The sequence below is a fragment of the Acanthochromis polyacanthus genome, chromosome 11 (genome assembly GCF_021347895.1).
Source record: "Acanthochromis polyacanthus isolate Apoly-LR-REF ecotype Palm Island chromosome 11, KAUST_Apoly_ChrSc, whole genome shotgun sequence".
Taxonomy (NCBI): domain Eukaryota; kingdom Metazoa; phylum Chordata; class Actinopteri; family Pomacentridae; genus Acanthochromis; species Acanthochromis polyacanthus.
In genome coordinates, this window is record NC_067123.1 from 28,476,485 (window position 1) to 28,495,511 (window position 19,027).

The window sequence follows — 19,027 nt, forward strand, 5'->3', positions numbered from 1 at the left end:
TGGGCTCGAGTCCGACCAATGGCCATTTGCTGAATGTCCTTAACTCACTCTTCTCCCCACATTTCCTGTCTCTTTCCACTCTCAAACTATACACAAAACATTGCCATTTATTTCAAAAAAGCAAGGAATTTGTGCAATACAATATAATTACTCTGATGAAACGTATGAACCATGTGTTATTTGTAATTGTTAACAGGCATAAGGAAAGAAGAACTTGTTTTTGTATAAAAGTCTCTTCCTAATCCATGTAGGGTCTGACTGGCATTTATAATTCACACTTCATACTGGTCACAGCAGTCACACTATGGTACATTCAAATCGTTACACGTATATGACAAATATCCACACAAACATAAGCATAAAGTATTAAGTTTCACATTGTTTGCATCTCGTTAGTGGTCTACAGCATAAAGATCTTAAAGACCTCGACTCTCGATCTGAGCTTCTTCTTAAACTCATGATCTGATTTCATTGCAGCTTGGAGGGTTGAGTCATAATCACAATGTGACTGAGAAATGGCATCAATTAGCTTAATGGGGCCGCTGTAATCATCAGTCAAAGATCATAACACAAACGTGATGTCTTCTATGAATCATGTAGGGGTGACGCATTGTGGCATTGTGTTCTGTCATAATTTGCCTGCTGAAGGTATTACAATTAAGCACATCAAACTTTAAAGTGATGTCAGTCCTGATAGTTCTCCTAACAAATTGCTGCAGTTGATTTAATGAAAGCCTTTATAATAAGATGTATTTATAACACATGGCTCTAAATTTCCTGAAGCTCATTAACCAACTGGCTAAAAGAACTTTAGAAAGTTTTTGTTGTCATGAGTCATTGGACAATATGAAAAGAAAACAAAAACATTTGGTTTACTAGTTTTCAGTGTCACTGTGGAATTAATAAGTTTACTGTTTCACTCTCCTTTGCTTTGCAGCATCACGCTGGACAATGAGGCATTTCTACAGATTGCATGCATGATATACTGAATCTCTGCTGATCTGTCTTAAGTTTCTGTGCTTTGCTTTTAAAATTATCTTGTTTATTCAGAAAAATTAAAGAACTGTGACAGATGAGGTGGGGATGATGTGAGTTTTTGGTGAAAACTAGATTTTTTTTTTTTTTTTTTTTTCTCTCATTCAGCTCAGCTGTTGATATTGGTGGTGGCCTGGTGGTCGTATGTATGACGTCATTTACTTCAATGCTTGGAGTGACATCATATGTACGGCTGCTAAACTGCTACATGGGACATCAGCGTTCTTACAGAAATGACTTTTTAAAGTGTTTTTCTTTTACTTGTTTTTATTAGGCAGGTAAGAATGATATTTTGAACTAACGAGAATTTCCCTGCAAACATTCAGGGGGAATGTGGGCGAGCATCTCAGTTGTGATAAGGCCTGTGGACCGAACTTCCCTGGAAATGCATTAAAATTCCTCAGATACTTCAGAAAATGCAAGTGCATGAGCCTGGCACTCTGAGAGGCTTAATTTTCAGCCCCCCAAAAAAGAAAGAAGTCAGAGCGAAATGGTCTCTTTATCCTTCAGTGAGCAGCATTATCAAAATCAGCATTTCACACAGCAGGCCTCATCGTTTTAATGGTACCTCCAAATACAAACAATAGAGCAGCGATAGGATTCAATTGGAAAAAATCAGCTGCTTAACTTCTTTTGTGAGTTCCCACTTTGATGAGTTAAATGAATTGAGAGTGAAAGCTTCATCAGATGAGCTTTGAAGATGTTTCAAAAAGTTTCCATGCATGTTTCTTTGAAATTTTTATCACAATGAAGGATGCATGTGGTTATCTAAGCATGATAAAACTGTCATTTCAGCTAAGATCACAATCCAAGATATTTCCACCTATTTTTTGACTGTTATCAGAGTCAGACCAGAGCACCACCCACAATACACACACCGTAACAATTCTCTGTTACACTTGCATTTACAACTCGTTGTGGATCATGTTTTTGTCCCTTCTCTCATCTCTAACGTCATGTTGTCTCCACAGTGCAGGGCAGCAGCAGGCACTGAGCCAATTTCAAACCCATCGTTCAGCCCCGGACAGGGCATTACAGAGGGACAGAGCGAGCAGGCGATGAGCCAGGGTCAATACAAATGTCTTGAGCTGTCCAAGAAAGATCAACAAGAAAACAGAACCGGTGAGAGGCCCAAATGATTTCCAGGCTTCTTAAGTCCAAATCGATTACCTCTGTGAGAGCATCAAAGATGTAGTGAGGCTGTAAGCAGGATAAGGAAACTGCTGACGCTCTTGTTAAAGATAATTGTAGGTTTGTCAGCTGAGGTTCAAGCACAACTGACTTTACATAGATTTTTGAGTAGAGGCTGAGGGTAGCCAGATTATTTCAATCTGACATACACTGACATGTCTGCAGATGAAGAATGTATAATCCTTCACATTTTCATTTTTCCTGTCTTGAGGTGTGTTCTGTGCTCATATGTGGGATGATTTGTTGTGCTGGGAGGAGGCACCAGCTGGGACATCTGTAACACAGAACTGTCCAGATCAGTCCGACCTGGAATCAGCTGGTAAGGAAGCTTTAACTTTTCTCATCAGGCTACAGTGATAAACTAACTGAACTAAGACTTGTAGGAACCTGAGAGGGTTTTCTGCATAACTCTTAAATCAGCTGGCAACACATGGAAATGATGTAAACATATGTATGATGGAGAAAGTTAAAGGAAAATGGTTTTCTTAGTCTGTACTCTGAGTCTTTTAGCAGCTTGTAATTAAAGGGACACGTAAATAGTAGCAACTATTATACGATATTACAGATTAGAACAGAATTCTTTTAATATCATGAGTCTCCTCACTTTAAAAAGGAAATAAATAGCACAGACTGAACTTGCATTAAGTGATTATCATCAGCTTTTTCATTCAGGCTTCATGGTAACTGGCTAATCCGAAATACTTCAGCTCTTTTTGGTTCTTAAAGACACTTCACCTCTAATCCAACAGACTTCCTCAGTTCTAACTGTCTGATCCCCATCAGTCAGCCCCAGATATATATACTGTAACCCTTAAATCCCATGACTAATGGCATGTTAGACTCGCATGCCTCCAGGAGTGAATGGCTGTGAAAATATCAGGTCAAAGATGACCTGAGGTGTTAATGTTGGTGAGACCGTCTGCGAAGCAGTTTCAGGACTGCATCATAAGTACCTGATAGGGCTCAGGCAGGATTGACCTGGATGACTGAGAATCTACACTGACATATTGTTTTGCACTTAACACCTTGGGGAAGATGCAGGAGTGTTAAGAGATATCGAGAAAGCTTGCAGAGGACAGGAAATGCCTCCATTATAACCTGAGATATAAACAACACAGATAAAACTGCTTCCACCTTGGCTGCACTGTCAAAGGTCATAGAGCAGAGCAGACAGTACTGAAAGCACAGTGTTAGCTACGGAGCAAGAGAGTAAGACGGGTCCATTTCACTTAATCTATAATTAACAGCCAGACAGAGAGGGGGTCCGTAATGCCACTTATCAGATACTTACAGTGCAGTCTTGATCGCTCTCCACTGATAGTTTTACCACGCTTAACACCTTGAATTGAGGCATGTGAGCTTTGGTTTAACACAGGACATAAACCTTTGTTCTCCTTGGTGAAAGTCTCCAACCTCCTAATGCAGACTTTGTGTCTGTGGAAAAGTTTCCTACTCGATCATACTGTTACCTTTCTGGGAGAAAACATGTTTATTTCCTAGAATGATCGAGAATGCAGTTCTTTTGTAAAGGATTGCAGATTTTGGGAGACAGGGTGAACCCATAGCATGAATCTTTATGGCTTAATTCAGCACATGTCAAAACTTTCCCTTCCAATCCAATGAAATTTCTATATATCTACTGGATTGACAGGCACCACACAAATTAACCACTATTCACCTTGGTCTTTCCATATAGCCCTCTCCCTACCCTCTGACATCCCTATACACTGTGCTCTGCAAATATCCTGGGTCAGCTTACACATATTTCAGAATACTGATAAACACCCCACTTCAGCAAACTTCGAAGGACTTGGAGTGAAATTTCTTCAACGCATCAAATTTCCTTAAAGATGTAACTTAAGTTTGGCGATTCCTTCACTTTTCTTTCAGTGTCACAAGGTTAACAATTGTGGTCTATAGTGAAATGTCTTAAAAATTACTGGAGTAATTGCGGTAAAATTTGGTTGAGATATTCATTTCTGCCTCTGTATGAACTGCGTTGGCTTTGACTTTTCAGTTACAGCAATCAGTATTTCAAGGTGCACACTTACTTACAAAACGCGTGCAAAACTAAAGACTCGGCTGTAATTTGGGGTTAGTATTAGTATAGACTGTGAACATGGTAAACATCATACCTGTAACATGGGCAAGTACGCAAAGATTCATACACTGAATAAAAGCTAAATGATTTTCTCTTGCTATCACATCAGCCAGAGAAAATGAAAACAGACATTCATTAGCATTGAAATTGACCGTGGGCTTTGATTATGTAAGGACACTTCATTTTTGGATTGCTGCATAACTATTTTCCACAGTATGTGCAGTTTTTACATTGTGAGTAATGCAACTCTCAGCAATGTCTAGTTGAAGAAATCCAGAGTCAAGTCATGTCTGATTTAGGAGATGCAATATGATGAAGAGGGGAGGTGAGGGAGAGGACAGATGAATAAGGAGTATGTGGAGGGGGAAAGAGAAGCAAAAAGAGGATTCAGGAAAAAAATGCAGGGAAGCTGGAGTCAGAGATGGATGGGGAACAGAGAAGGTGTTTTTGTTAGAGATGGCTCATAAAGGATCTTCCCAAAATGTCTGCGACGCTAAAAGTCCCCCTATGGCTGCTTTAAAAGCTGCTGCTGCTATGAGGCCTCTGGGGAGACGTACAGCTGGAGGTGGCTGTTGAACGGTTGATGAGCTGTCGGCGAGGACTAAGCAGTCGGCCTACTGCTGTTGTTGTCGGGAATGATGTGATCTCATTCTTAGCCCAGTCGTGGCTCCTCCAGTACATGTGGTTTTAAGCCTGACATTTGAGAATTTGCCAGACAAGGGGGGAAAAAAAAAACGAAGGTGGAAATTTCAGTTTGACATTACTTTTAATGTCTTGTGCCAAGTAAAATTAATCGCTGTTGTTTGGAAATGCCAAGATTCAGGGTCCGATTTATGTGTTTGGATTATGCCAACATACTACTGCTGAAAGACAAAGCCAAAGAATACAACAATTTGCTCCTGAACTCTCCACTAAATAAACAGAAGCAGCAATCCATGCCTGGAAGTAATTTAATACCGTATATGAATCTCTCAGGAAAGTTGTTGATGGATTATGCTGTTGTCAACCTGCCAGTGTGTGTGTGTGTGTGTTTTTTTTCTACAGAAAAAGTGACCAAATATTGTGACATATCAGGTAACTGGGTCCAGATTGGCTCCACCTGTAAACCAGCTTTAAAGGACAAATCAGAGGTGTGTGTTCATTGGCTGAACAAAGCAAAGCTTATATTGGCTTCTAGCTACACAATTAAGTTAATCTTTCATTGTTGTTTTCAGAAGGAAATCCCTGATTTGTTAAGAGATGCTGCAGGAGAGCACACCACAGAGGCCATGAGGGTCAGCACAGAACAAAATATCCTTGAAAATGAGAAGAAATGCCTTGAGAAAATGAAGACTGATCCACCTTATAATAAGTCTGGTACTGAAATGCATCATGCAACTCCATTTGTCTTTCAATCGGTTGGCGTTTTTATATCAATATGTTTCCTACATGATTGACTTTGAAACTTGAAAACAAGAGGTTTTTGTTTTTTTTGTGTTGCAGGTTTGTACTGCAGTCGTACCTGGGATGGCTGGCTGTGCTGGGATGACACTCCAGCAGAAACATACGCCTCCCAGAACTGTCCCGATTATTTTGTCGACTTTGACTCCACAGGTGAGCACTGCTCTGCTCTCCTGATGTCTCGTTTCCTTCTCAGCAGTTAATATTTTTACTTTATTTAAAGGAAGTGGACTTTATCACAATTATTCTTTACAGAAAAGGCGACTAAATATTGCAGAGCAGATGGCCAATGGTTTCACCATCCGGGGAGCAACAAGATTTGGACCAACTATACGCTCTGTGCAACCACCCATGAGATGAGGCTGAATGTAATGTGCACTGAAAATTTTAAGGGACCTATTGCTAAGACTTAATTAAAAGCAATATTTTGAAAAATTTGATTTATTGATTCAGACCTTTTAAGTTGCAAACATTATTTTGATGGTTGGGTTGACAAAACACAAATTAATAATATGTAATTTAAAATTCCAATGCCTTCATAAGCTGATTTAAAGCAAAATTCAAGTTGAAGTAACTGAATAAATTTGGTTTTAAAACTTAGTTTTCTTCATGTTGAGTTTAGAATTTAAAATCCCCTCCTCTCCTTAAAAATAACTGGATAATTTTCATTGTATTTTTAATAGGGCTGGCCTGAATAATGGTTTCTGGCCTCCGAATATTCGGGCCCTATTAAAGGGGAACTTCGGTTTTTTTCAGCCTGGGGTCTGTTTTCATTTGTCATTTCATACATGTGAGTGATGGAGAAATGAATTTGACATAGCTCCTGTATTTAGCCAGGCAGGCAGCTTAGCAGCTCAGCTAGCAGCTCAGCTAGCGAAAAGTATGGGGCAACTGGCCCCCCCGCGTCAAAGTCCGCCCCAACGTGCTTTTTTTTCCCCCACACTGACCCACTCGGATAGTCTTGAGTGTCCCACAACATACTAGAGATGAGAAGTGAACGAAAACCTCCACATTACCTGGCGATCGCTATTTGTTGTGGTCTATATCCAAATCTCAGGACGCTAGAAAGCAAATCTCGTTCCGAAATCACGCGAGCTATCGCAAAAAGCACGTTGGGGCGGACTTTGACACGGGGGGCAAATTGCCCCATACTTTTCCCTAGCTGAGCTGCTAGCTGAGCTGCAAAGCTGCCTGCCTGGCTAAATACTGGAGCTATGTCAAATTCATTTCTCCATCACTCACATGTATGAAATGACATATGAAAACAGACCCCAGGTTGAAAGAAACCGAAGTTCCCCTTTAATAGGGCCCGAATATTCGGAGGCCAGAAACCAGAGACGGCCGTTCGTCTGGTCTACCGGGTCCAAACAGTGGAGGTCTTCAGCATGTGTTTATGCAACAAAGTGAAGCGTGACGTCAGAGTCGGCAGCCACACGGCCATTCAGGTGGTGTTTACAAACACGAATGGAGGAGCCGAGATGAGCCGAAGAACACGGCGGGATGAGCCAAAGGCGCAGGGCAGAGACAAGCTCCGAATATTTTTGTCTGGGGGGAGGAGGGGGTGATCACATAGACATATGTGTATATGTTTGTGATCACACCACGAGATGAGCCGATGTGGACCGAAGGCGGAGGGAAGACAGTAGCGCCGCATATTCCTTCAGCCCGGTAATGTCCGACGGGTGGGGGAGGGGGGTGGCGAATATTTGGATACCAAAATTAATATCCGGATACCGCCGTAGCGAACGAATATTCGGATATTCGGGTCCAGCCCTAATTTTTAATTCTCTAGAAGTTTAAACTTTGGAAGACTTCAGAAGAATTAAAAAAAAAAAACTTTCATTGTAGAGGAACAAGGAACAATATAGTTTGTTGGTTGACTGTAATTTGATTTTAAAATTGTCCTAACTCAAAAAGATTGATGCAAACTGTTAAGTTTTTCATTATTTCTTGCTCTTGGGCAAAAAACATTATTTTTGGTGTTGTATGAATGTACCGAACAGTTTTTATGTATATTTCTTGTGCAGGTAAAGGTGGCATTTGTTAAGCTACACATCTGGTTAATCAATAGTTTGTCTGTACCGTATGTTGTAATGTTAAAACTTCTCTTTTCTCCACAGAAGCCAAAGATGCTTGAGAATGAATACAAATGTCTCCTGAAAATAAACAAAGACCCACCTTTAAACAAAGGAGGTAAACGGATTCTGTCCTCCAAAACTCATTGTGTAATGTTGTATGCCAACAAATGCTTTTATTGTATCTGACTGTGTTATAAAGTAACCCATTACTTTGACTCAAGTTTTCAATTTTGTACTTTACTTGACTATTTCCATTTTGTAGTTCTGTTCTACGCACAATTCAGAGGAAAATATTGTTCCTTTTCCTTCACTCCATTTCTTTGATAACTTCAATAAATAGGTCCTTTGCATATTCAGATTAATGATACAAAACCTAATCAACAAATAAATGATTTATTATTGCAGGAAAGATCACACTGATGCTTTATACATTAAACCCATGAACTTCAGAACTCACAGCGGGTTTGAAAGGCATGTCTTTTTTTTTTTTAATGAATTGCCAAAAATTTAAAATTGATGTTAACCAGATGCTTCTCATGTTTCTCAGCACGATCATGAAGCCATTAATACTCAGCTATCACCAACAGTGACATAAATTCATGGAGCTTTTATCTAAACTGGGCTGAACAGCAGGTTGTGTTTACACAGAGCAGTAGTAGACCAGTATGAACACAATAGCAACATATCTATAACACATAGAGTAACCTTTTTTGGTATTAGTAACATCTCTGGGGGACTTTGAAAATGTTGTACATGTTGATTCCAGGCTTATTTAATTTTTTTGAAACAATCTAAAAAAATACAACTTTTGTTTATACTTATGATTTAGGACCTTATAAGAAAGTATGCAGAAACCTCATTTTTCACTTCTCTCTGCTTCTACACATGGTTGTGCTGTATCCGTAGAGGTGCAGGACTTTATATTGTTGTGAAGAATTAGCCCACAATCAGTGACAGATGTGTCAGGAACAAAACCACCCAGAAACTGCTCGAGGTTCAGAGGGTTGAGTAAAACTTTACAACACACTACCAAAGAGTAAAAGTCATTAAAATAAGTTTCACCTTTACCAGCTGCAACAATAAAGTTCATGCACTAATAATTATAATCCAATATTATAATATTCATTATTCTGAACTTGGGGCCAATGCACAGAATAAATACTTTCACTATGGGTACTTTAGGCATATTCTGCTGCTAAGACTTTTGTACATTTACTTGAATTGATACCTAACAATATTTTTTACAGTATATTGATACTTTTGCTTAAGTACAACATCTGAGTACTTCTTCCACCACTGGTATGAGGTTGTGATGTGATTTCACTGTAAACGTGACCTGTGTATGTTATGTTGTCATGTTTTTGCGGCTTTGTTGGTGTTACAGAACTGCGCTGCAGCCGCAACTGGGATGGCTGGCTGTGTTGGGACGAGACTCCAGCGGGGAACTTGGTTTCTCAGAACTGCCCTGATTCTCCTTCTGACCTCGACTCCACTGGTAATATGATTGTAGTAAGACCTGCTAATATCCTTTTAACCTCTTTTAATTTTCTGCTAAATGTATTCTCATAAAATTAACTATGCAAGAGTTTTACATTGTACAATGTGGATATATTTATTGTGTAATTTCAGAAAAGGCAACTAAGTACTGTGGAGAGGATGGGCAATGGTTTCGCCATCCAGAGAGCAACATGACGTGGACCAACTATACACTCTGCGCTTTCAACACTAAGGAAAGGTTGAAGGTAATGTGTTATTTATTCTTCATCATGGAGCAGGCAGTTTAGTGTCAAAAAGGCTGAACAATTCTACTGTCCCCCCAACAATAATATCCATCATTGAATGTCAGAGCTCTGTCAGCAGGCCTTAATTTAAGCAGTGACTACCTCAATAAAGCAGCAAATTACAACAAAACTCATCTGTTAGGATGCTGTTATTGTGGAAAGCATGACTGATTTCTCCTTGTGACAATGTTATGCAACACTTGAACCCTCCTGAGTCATGGTTTAGTCTGGTTGATCATGGCTGTGTGTCTGTCTGTGTGTGTGTGTGTCTGTGTGTGTGTCTGTGAATGACATGAAGGCAGCCGCCCAGTTTTCCAGGGATGCCGAGGTCGAGTCCACCAACGAGGCGACTGTCAGTCCGCTGGTTAACCGAGAGGAGAAGGAAGTAGTGAGGAAAAAAATCCTTGACAGCCAGTACAAATGCTTCGAGAAAATGAACCGAGATCCACCTTATAACAAATCAGGTAAAGAGAATATCTCATGGGACTCATTGTGGTTCCCTGTTGTTGTGCTTCTCCTGTCTCAATGTTCAGCTCTACTTGTTGTTTTTGTCGGTTTCTTGAGGTTTGCACTGCAGTCGTAACTGGGACGGCTGGCTGTGTTGGGACGACACTCCGGCTGGAACTTACACCTCCCAAAACTGCCCAAACTATTTCGATGACTTCGATCCCACAGGTAAACGATGAAACTCAGGAGTGTTGCTCTATTAAAGGTCTGCTGTTTTGAAGAAATAGATTTATTCCACGATTATTTCTTTTCAGAAAAGGCGACTAAGTACTGTGGAGAGGATGGGCAGTGGTTTCGCCACCCAGACACCAACAGGACTTGGTCCAACTACACACTCTGCAATGAAAACACTCAGGCAAAGCTGAAGGTAATTTTCTTTAAGATAAAGTATCCATCATAAAACTGCTGCATGGTGGCCACAGTGTGATGGGTCAGCATAATTGCATCTTTTGTGCTGGGGGCAGATGGGAGTAAATGTGAAAAGTGGAAATTGTGTGCGGTTGAGATTAGGTTACCTTTAAAGATTGCCAAGATGCACTGCTCTCCCACACTGATATAAAGTAACATTTCATGGCACATAGCCGTTTGATGAAAGAAAAGAAAGCTTAACAATGTACGTTTGGTAAAAAGTTACTGATTACCTGCACAGAGTTATAATTTACATTTTATTAAAATAACTACATCTTATGGCAAAGAAGGCCCAGTAAAGCAGGTTTTGTTTCTCTGGTCAAACAGACTTTGCATTTATTGGAACAAAACCATCAAACTATTCAAATCCCTCAGACCACACAGCCAGGAGGAGTCTCTCTATGAACAGCTCTGTGTAGACATCATCACATATTTATAATCTTCTTATCTCTAACAGCACCAGGCTGCAGCACCAAGCTGCTAACAGCATTTCCTACATCAACACAGGACCAGAATACTACAGAGCTCATTCAGAATTTGCTAAAGGAGACATCAGAAACACAAAACTTGGACTACAAGTTAAATGTATTCCAAATGTCCAGATATTAGTTGTACCTCTTATTCATTCTTTAACAAGCAAGCTTCACACTAACATTCATAAATAGCAATGTACTCTTGTGCTTTTAAGGAATGGATTGCTTGAGTTTTCATTATCTCATTCTATTACCACCAAAAGCAGTTTATCATTATTTTCATTCCACTCATTTATTAATCTTTTGCCTTTTCTGGTGTCAAAATAATCTCTTTTGTTTCATCATATCATTTATCAGACAGTTGCTTACAAAACCTATAGCTCAGTATGTGCTCAAGGAATTATGCATTCCTTAAAATACTTGTGGTATGATTTTATTCCTACAGGTCAGCTTATTTGCCCTTTACTGTAAAAAGCATTGACAATATGTTTTACCTCTGGGTCTTATTCTAACATAGCATTTTATCTACTTTGTGAAACAGACTGTGGTCGGATATTTTCTAATAAATTAGCTTAAAATTGTTTGGGGGGAAAAAAGCAGTTTTGTATTTCAGTGGATGACTATTTTTACTTCTTTTCCACATTGAAACATTTTTTTTAGTAAATTCAGTTAATACAGACACTGTTACATTAAAATCTGCCTGATTATCATAATGGTTCTGCATTTCTTCTATTTGAAAAAATAAGTAAAATTTGATACCGATAATGATGCTCACAGGTATAAATATACAGTATAACTGAAGTTACAAAAAAATTTACAAGGTTTCTTTTTCTACAAGATACAGAGTGCATTTGGTCCATTAAATTTGTTATTTGCTTTTTCACATAATGGAGATAAAATCTTTAGCTGACGTTCAGGAGCAGGACCACACATCAGTCACTCCCCTTCCTGTCATGTCTATACTCACAACTGATTCCCACTTATTCGTTCTTGCTTCTCGTGCACGGAGCAACACATGGCATTGCTGAGCCACGCTGAACATCTGAAAGTTTTAGAAAACTCTGCCTTACCATGAACTGCTCATCCCGTCGGCCCTCCAGAAGGAAACGTTCAGCCCAGCTTCAGATCAGCTTAATCCACAACGAGGTCCCAGAGACGAGGGGATCGGCGTCACTCCGAAATGCCATTAACTGTGTCGTCCATCCCAAAGAGACAACCCCAATCAGAACTCTTCTCTCCATTCTCGCACATCAGAAACTCCTCATCCGATCCCAGCTACAGCAAGAGAGGCTTTTCTCAGGGAAGACCAAAACATAAGTACTCTCTCCTTAGCTTCCACTCACTCCAGTATTGATGTCTGAACCAGGCAATCGTCCAGAGAAGCCGTCATCCAGAAACGATTGTCACGCTCCCCCACTCCTGACAGATGACATCCCTCTACATGAAATCTCTGACCGGACCAACACAGGTTTTCAGAAAGCAAAGAGGAAAACTTTACCTGCCACCGCACTGAAAACGAAGTTAAACTATTCCAACTTCTTTCAAACCCCCAGAGCTTAGATCATGTGATAAACCACAATAATCCAGCATCAGGCAGACTCCTAAACTGTGTGCCAAAGTGTGACTACCTGTAGCTCTGCCAGTTTTAAAAAAAACAAAAGACAACACTGATGCCTGAAGCAAGCAAGTCTCCAGAGTAGCTGAATCACTCTCTCAGTGCACCCAGAACCACTCCTCACATTTCCACGTCCCTGACGGTTCTCCTAGCGATGTCCCTCCACATGAAATCTCCAATTAGATCAGCGTTTGTGTTCAGGCAGCTTAAGAGAAAGTCTTGATCTGCCACCTCACTAACAGCAAAGTCAAACTACTTCAATGTCTGACAAACTCCTGGAGCTTTCAACACAGGACAAACTGCAACAGTCTTCTCCTACAGACAACACGACCGTGTACCCAAGGATGACCACTCTCATGCTCTTGCCACAAGGTGTTGACCTAAAGGAAAACAAGGTGTTCTGTCTTAACCTACTAGTTGGCCAGGTGGTGAGCTCCTTGCCCTATCTCAGCCCACCTACGGAGGAAACTCATTTTGACCTCTTCTACCCACAATTTCATTCCGTCACCATGTAGAGCTCCTCATCATAGGTTAGGTTTGAAATGCAGATTGACCGGTAAATCAAAAACTTTGAAACGTCTTCCAGCTCAGCTCGATCCTCATCATGATGGTTCCGTACAACTGCTGATGCTGCACCAGCTGCCTGTCCATTTCATGCTCCATTATTTTGTCACTGAGGAACAAGATACCCAAGCAAGTCAGCTCTTCAGTCATGCTCCTTCTGCTGGTTTTGGGGGTTTCTTGGTCAACGATGATCTCCATGCCGTAAAAATCCTGAGTTTTCACAGGTTCTTTAAAAACCTCTCCAGTCATCTTCAGAAGTATTCAAAATCTACCCATCATAATAGCTACCCTCTCATAGAGCCACGAATGGTCAAGTAAAACTCCATCCTCATCCACTCTGAAAACCTCATGCTCATTGTCTTTGTAAACAAAAGTTGAAGCTACTCTCCCACAGTCATGTCTTTTGTGCAACAACTCGCATGGCGGTCAGTTTCCAGCCTATTCCTCCTCCACGTCAAACACTTCCCAGCTACTGCAACAAAACCACTGCCTCCCTTCTCTCCCCTGTAATAGATTCTGTTCCTCCTTTCCTTCAATGTAGCTACATTATCCAGTTCCAGCTCCACCTCTTATTGGTCACCTCCATCTGGGACTCAAAATTCCCACAGTAGCTCTGCAGCATAATTGATTAATCGTGGTCATCTTCCACCGGACATCTGTTCTCCGAAGTCAATACATTTCAGCGTCCTACTTCCTAACCTCTATCCCCTCAACCTCTATGGTCCGTTGACTCTCCTTTGTTCCTGCGACACACAGTCCATTGCATCATTAACTGACAAGATAAATTTAATCCACATCATAATTTGAACTGTGCATCTTGTCTCAACTTTCCTCCATCTCCGAAGATCACCCAGTCTATTCACTCAAACAAAGCTGAAACAACCAAGTGAGTAATCCATGCCCATCATGTACTTCAAACTAGATACATGCCTAAGTCCTTGCCAATCTCCCTGCACTATATACACAAACCAGAAAAATCTCAGGATGCTTTGCCTTCCGACCCTCAATTCGCTACCGAGACTGGTCAAGTCACAATTTTATACCGATTCTTCTTCCACTTCGAGCAAATTCTGACAGCATCCAGAATCCTTGCATATTCTCTGGTCACTTCTTCCATATTGATGCAGCTTAAAGCTGGGGGGGGGGGGTTTCCGGGCCATATAATCAAGGCCACAGGCCTCGAGTGTATCCACTTCTCATCCGCTCCAATCCTCGAGACTTAAGTTACATCCACTCTTTTCTTTCTTATGGGAGGCTTTTGGTCCACTGGCCTGGGAGCTGCTGCTGATCTCCGACTGAGCTTTCCCCCCCCACACCATATCAGCTCAACTCAGTCATCACCAACAGAACAATAATTTGCATCCAATAAACAAGTTTTGAATCAATGGTGTGGTCCTTGCTAGTGAAATACTGCACATGTAATTTATTTCAGTCACATTCATTGTGAGCTTTTGCTTGTAGTAATGCCACACGTTGCTCGGCTGTATTGGCTGAACGAGATTGTGTTGGTTCGTTCCACTCAAGTGGATCTACATGAACTCTGCTTTATAAAATATATCTATTGCTAATTGGTACCCAAAAAAGTTTCTACTCACCGTTTCCAGTCATCTTTTAATGATTAGCGTTTTTGTGTCGGTCTTTTTTTTACTGTGGTGTAGTGATATTTACACAGGCGGACTAGGATTTGCAGTGCGTGCAGCGGTTTTTGGTCACGTGGACCAATAGGAGCCGAGTCCTGTTGCTGTGGTATCAGATAAACACACATGGTGTCCACTGTATCTAGCACAGATACCAGCGAAGATGACGAAAAGAAAAGAGAGACAAGGAAACCGCCTTCAAAAGTTACTAAAAAAGGATCGAAACAATGCTATATGCATCTCACAGATGTCCAGGGCGAAGACGTGCAGGACTTTACACAGAAACGGTGGGAAACTTACAGAACTTCCATTTAGGCTGTATTGGGACCATGGAAAAAGTGCCTAGAAAGTGAATTTCGCTCCACTACGCTGGATCTACCTGTTCAATGCATTTTTCATAGACAATACCCTTCTAGACTCTGGGTTAAAAGTTCTACTCAGAATATTTGTCCGAACTTTGTCACCAGCCAGAAATGTATCTTTATGAGAATACCCAAAAAACGAAAATCTGGTGCTGCTGTTTTTGCTTGTTTTAAGTGCTATGTTAATTTTGGCAACACAAAATCTTTATCACATGTCATAAACGCATCTACCAAACATTTGAAACAAGTACTGGTGCCTTAGTGTACACATAGGTGAATTCAGAGTGAGAAATGTAGCTAATTTCTTGAAAAAAACGCTTCAACTTAAGTGATTTTCACCCAGAACAATGAAATATATAGTACATTTAGCTAAAAGCTTATGCACATATTAAAAAATCACAACCTACTGTGTAATGAAAGATACAAATAAAAAATGCACACCATGGCCATAAATGGCTGAAAATCAACTGAATTGCTACCACACCCTCCTAAATCGGAAGAATGGCAAAAATGGAATAAGACAAAAAAATAAATACACAAAAGGTCAGTCATTCACAAGTAGGGTATAAAACATTTATTCAAATATGACGGTGTCTCTGAATATGAAAATATAGATTAATACACATACAAATACGTTGCAGACTCATGCATAAGTTTGTGTGCCCTCATGCTGCGGTTGTACTGATGACCACTGATCACCCCATTGATGGATCCTGAGGCAACAACTTCTGACTCAATGAGTATATCTTGCAATCCTGCATCAACAAACCTTTTTCCTAAAATACCTAGGAAAGACATGCATGTATGAAATTCACCTAGTCGAATCACTAGCCGCTTCATGAAATCGTCATTTTTCCAGCGGATTTGTTGAGCTTTAGCATATATAGCTTGGTCAAAAACTAATACTACCTGGTCCAGTTCTAGCTGATCAGCAACTGCAACACTTCTCTTCAGAATTGTGTTAACAGTTGACATCTCTGTCGGTGAAGCCTCAATGACTGGAAGATAATACAATGCTGACTTTTGCAAAGTCGCATTACATTGAAGCATTGTATGGAAACCTGTCCAGCTTGGCACTGTGCATGCTTCAGCATCTACATACTTCAATAAAACATATGCCAGTTCAGTTTTGGCAGCCGACACAGTATTCAACCTGTATGTTTCTGTCTGCAATGGAACACTTTCCTTGTGAGACAAGCTCTGTGGCCCTTGTCTTTTAGACTGTTGGTAGTGTTCTACAGGGATGCTAGGAGGTGCTTTGAATGTGTAAACTGCCTTCTGTAGCAGCGGTCTGTCTGATCCTGACTCAGTTTCAGTGACAGAACTTTGGAGCATAATGCCATTTGTATGGTGAGTGGTTCCACCAGCAGACAGTGTCTCCTCCCCAAAATCAATGTTGTCCCACACCAGTATTGTAGGCACCTTCTTGAGAAACCCTTTGGGATTTTGTCTCTATTCTCTAGCAGTTGTAGTTCAGCTTGGCTAGTGTCTAGACTGAGTACTGTGTTCCATGAAGCACAATGTCCTAGTCTACTCAGCAATGACAAGATTAGATGATCCTGTTAAATGGCGTACAGTTAGCCCAAGGCACAATGACTTTGGTGTCTGCTTTTGACATTTAGATGCAAGGTAAACAATGTCTTGACAAACAGAACTTTTAGCCTAACATCATCGGTAATATCAACATAGCCCACTCCTGTTGCCTCTTCTGATGCCCCTATAATCCATGCAATTAGATTATATAGTCCTTCTGGCACAACAGATTGAGCATCAGACACATTTAAATTGTCAGCGGTGGGAGGCCAGGGGCATGTCATACCAGGAGAGTCACTGAGAACCCTCTTTAAGATCAAGCCTGCACTGTACAGTGTCCTTGTGACATCAGTAGTATTCTGTCCAGATGTTGTGCTAGCCATGTGTTCCCTGTCACTTTCAGTTTGGCTTTCAGCTTGGCTTACCTCAGTGGACTCAGTAGATGTACTTGACTGTGGAGGTATCTTTTGTAATAGTCTATCAGCTGACAGTGTCTCAACAAAAACAAGTTCACTGATGTTTCTCTTGGCAGGGCAGTGGAAAGTGAGCTGCGGGAAGTCACGTGTCAGCCGCCTCTTCAGTAGATCCTGCCTGAAACCCAAAAAATATGGGGAAAGATGAGTATATGTGTGCGCATGCACGTGTGTGTTTACATAAACATACGCGCATACCCTTTTTTGTGAGAATAAGTCAATAACAATTAACCTTGTAGTATTTACTTTTTTTGTTTACAAGAACCGTGAGAGAGACACATGATATTTCTGTTACCTGTATTCTGAAGCATCAAGACCCTCTTGATTCTTCACTATGTCCACGAATGTCTTTCGTAGCTTGTCCATTCGCAGCACTTCCTGGTCAACTATAATCCTTTGACAGATGACAGTCTCACAGGAGGAATTGTAGCTGTCAGTGAATGGTGTTTAAGTTCTGACACACACACACACACACACACACACACACACACACACACACACACACACACACACACACACACACACACACACACACACACACACACACACACACACACACACACACACACACACACACACACACACCATGTGTAAACTGTTGCAGCCATGCCATATTTACATAATCATCCAATCAAGATTATCTAAGCTTGTCTATTCCGCCAATTTTTCCTGAATAAAATTATCAAATGGGTTTTTTTTGTTTTTTTAAACAAACTAAAGACTATGTTGTTTGTCAATGCCTCATTTTGAAATGTACAATGTGTAATAAAATGTTAATGCATTGTAATAACTCACGCTTCATCTGGGGTTGCAGTACTTGTTTCCATACGCCTTAACAAAAACTGTGTACTGTGCGTAACAGGTCCTTTGGTACCACACCTCCAGGGTCACAGTCTTTTTCTTTAATGTGCAAAAGCACGCTGGTGTCCTCCTTCAGCTCAGCAGCCTTCTGCAACCGGCCTTTAATAAAATATATAGACAAAATCAATGCTAAGTGTGTGTGTGTGTGTGGGAGGGGGGGATAAATAACAGTGACAAGAGGTTTGTTTTGCCATGATGAGCACACAAGACCTCTCTCTCTTGCACAGCCATAAATCTGGCCTGGGCTGGCAGTAGTGACCTGTTGACCTGAAAGCCTTGCATTCCACTCTTATCAGTCTCAAACTAAACTTTTTGCTCAATGTAACACAATTTAATATGTCAATTGACTTCATCAAATGACCCCAGACTTGGTCTCTATTTGTACATCTGTCTTAAACAAATGACCAATACATCACAGTTGCAGCCCAGAATTTACATTGTAAGTGTTAACTTCATCTGTGATCTGACCAGAAGTCCCCCTCCCCCACCCGCCATTATTATTCACAACAAAAGGAGTGTGTATGGCTTACCTGCAGTCAATGTCTCAGCTTGTGAAAGTTGTCCTTCTGTCGTTTCACGTTTTTTTCTCGGCCAAACTCAAACGCCTTTTACAAGTAAATCGCATGTAGCATGTCTTATGGAAACCAGCGTCCTCGGGAACATTGTCAAAATCAACATCGACGCAAGGTTTATAATTTTCAGCAAGGTCCTTACACACCCTGCAGAGAAAGCCACTGTCTAACGCAGGTTCCGTAAGTTTCCCACCGTTTCCGTGTAAAGTCCTGCACGTCTTCACCCTGGACATCTGTGAGATGCATATAGCATCGTTTCGATCCTTTTTTAGTAACTTTTGAAGGCGGTTTCCTTGTCTGTCTTTTTGTCATCTTCGCTGGTATCTGTGCTAGATACAGTGGACGCCATGTTGTGTGTTTATCTGATACCACGGCAACAGGACTCTGCTCCTATTG

The 19,027-nt window shown here is 40.8% G+C and overlaps 1 protein-coding gene across 1 annotated transcript in view; it reads left to right on the top strand.

The window, feature by feature from the left end:
• calcr (calcitonin receptor) overlaps positions 1 to 19,027 on the top strand; it is a 74,925-nt gene that overhangs the window by 34,019 nt on the left and 21,879 nt on the right. The window contains exons 3-14 of the mRNA XM_022214113.2: positions 2,007 to 2,157; positions 2,438 to 2,545; positions 5,372 to 5,457; positions 5,542 to 5,683; positions 5,810 to 5,920; positions 6,023 to 6,135; positions 7,888 to 7,960; positions 9,230 to 9,340; positions 9,475 to 9,587; positions 9,925 to 10,090; positions 10,191 to 10,301; positions 10,388 to 10,500. Coding sequence (XP_022069805.2) covers positions 2,007 to 2,157; positions 2,438 to 2,545; positions 5,372 to 5,457; positions 5,542 to 5,683; positions 5,810 to 5,920; positions 6,023 to 6,135; positions 7,888 to 7,960; positions 9,230 to 9,340; positions 9,475 to 9,587; positions 9,925 to 10,090; positions 10,191 to 10,301; positions 10,388 to 10,500 — 1,398 coding nt within the window. The remainder of the gene's footprint in view (positions 1 to 2,006; positions 2,158 to 2,437; positions 2,546 to 5,371; positions 5,458 to 5,541; positions 5,684 to 5,809; positions 5,921 to 6,022; positions 6,136 to 7,887; positions 7,961 to 9,229; positions 9,341 to 9,474; positions 9,588 to 9,924; positions 10,091 to 10,190; positions 10,302 to 10,387; positions 10,501 to 19,027) is intronic.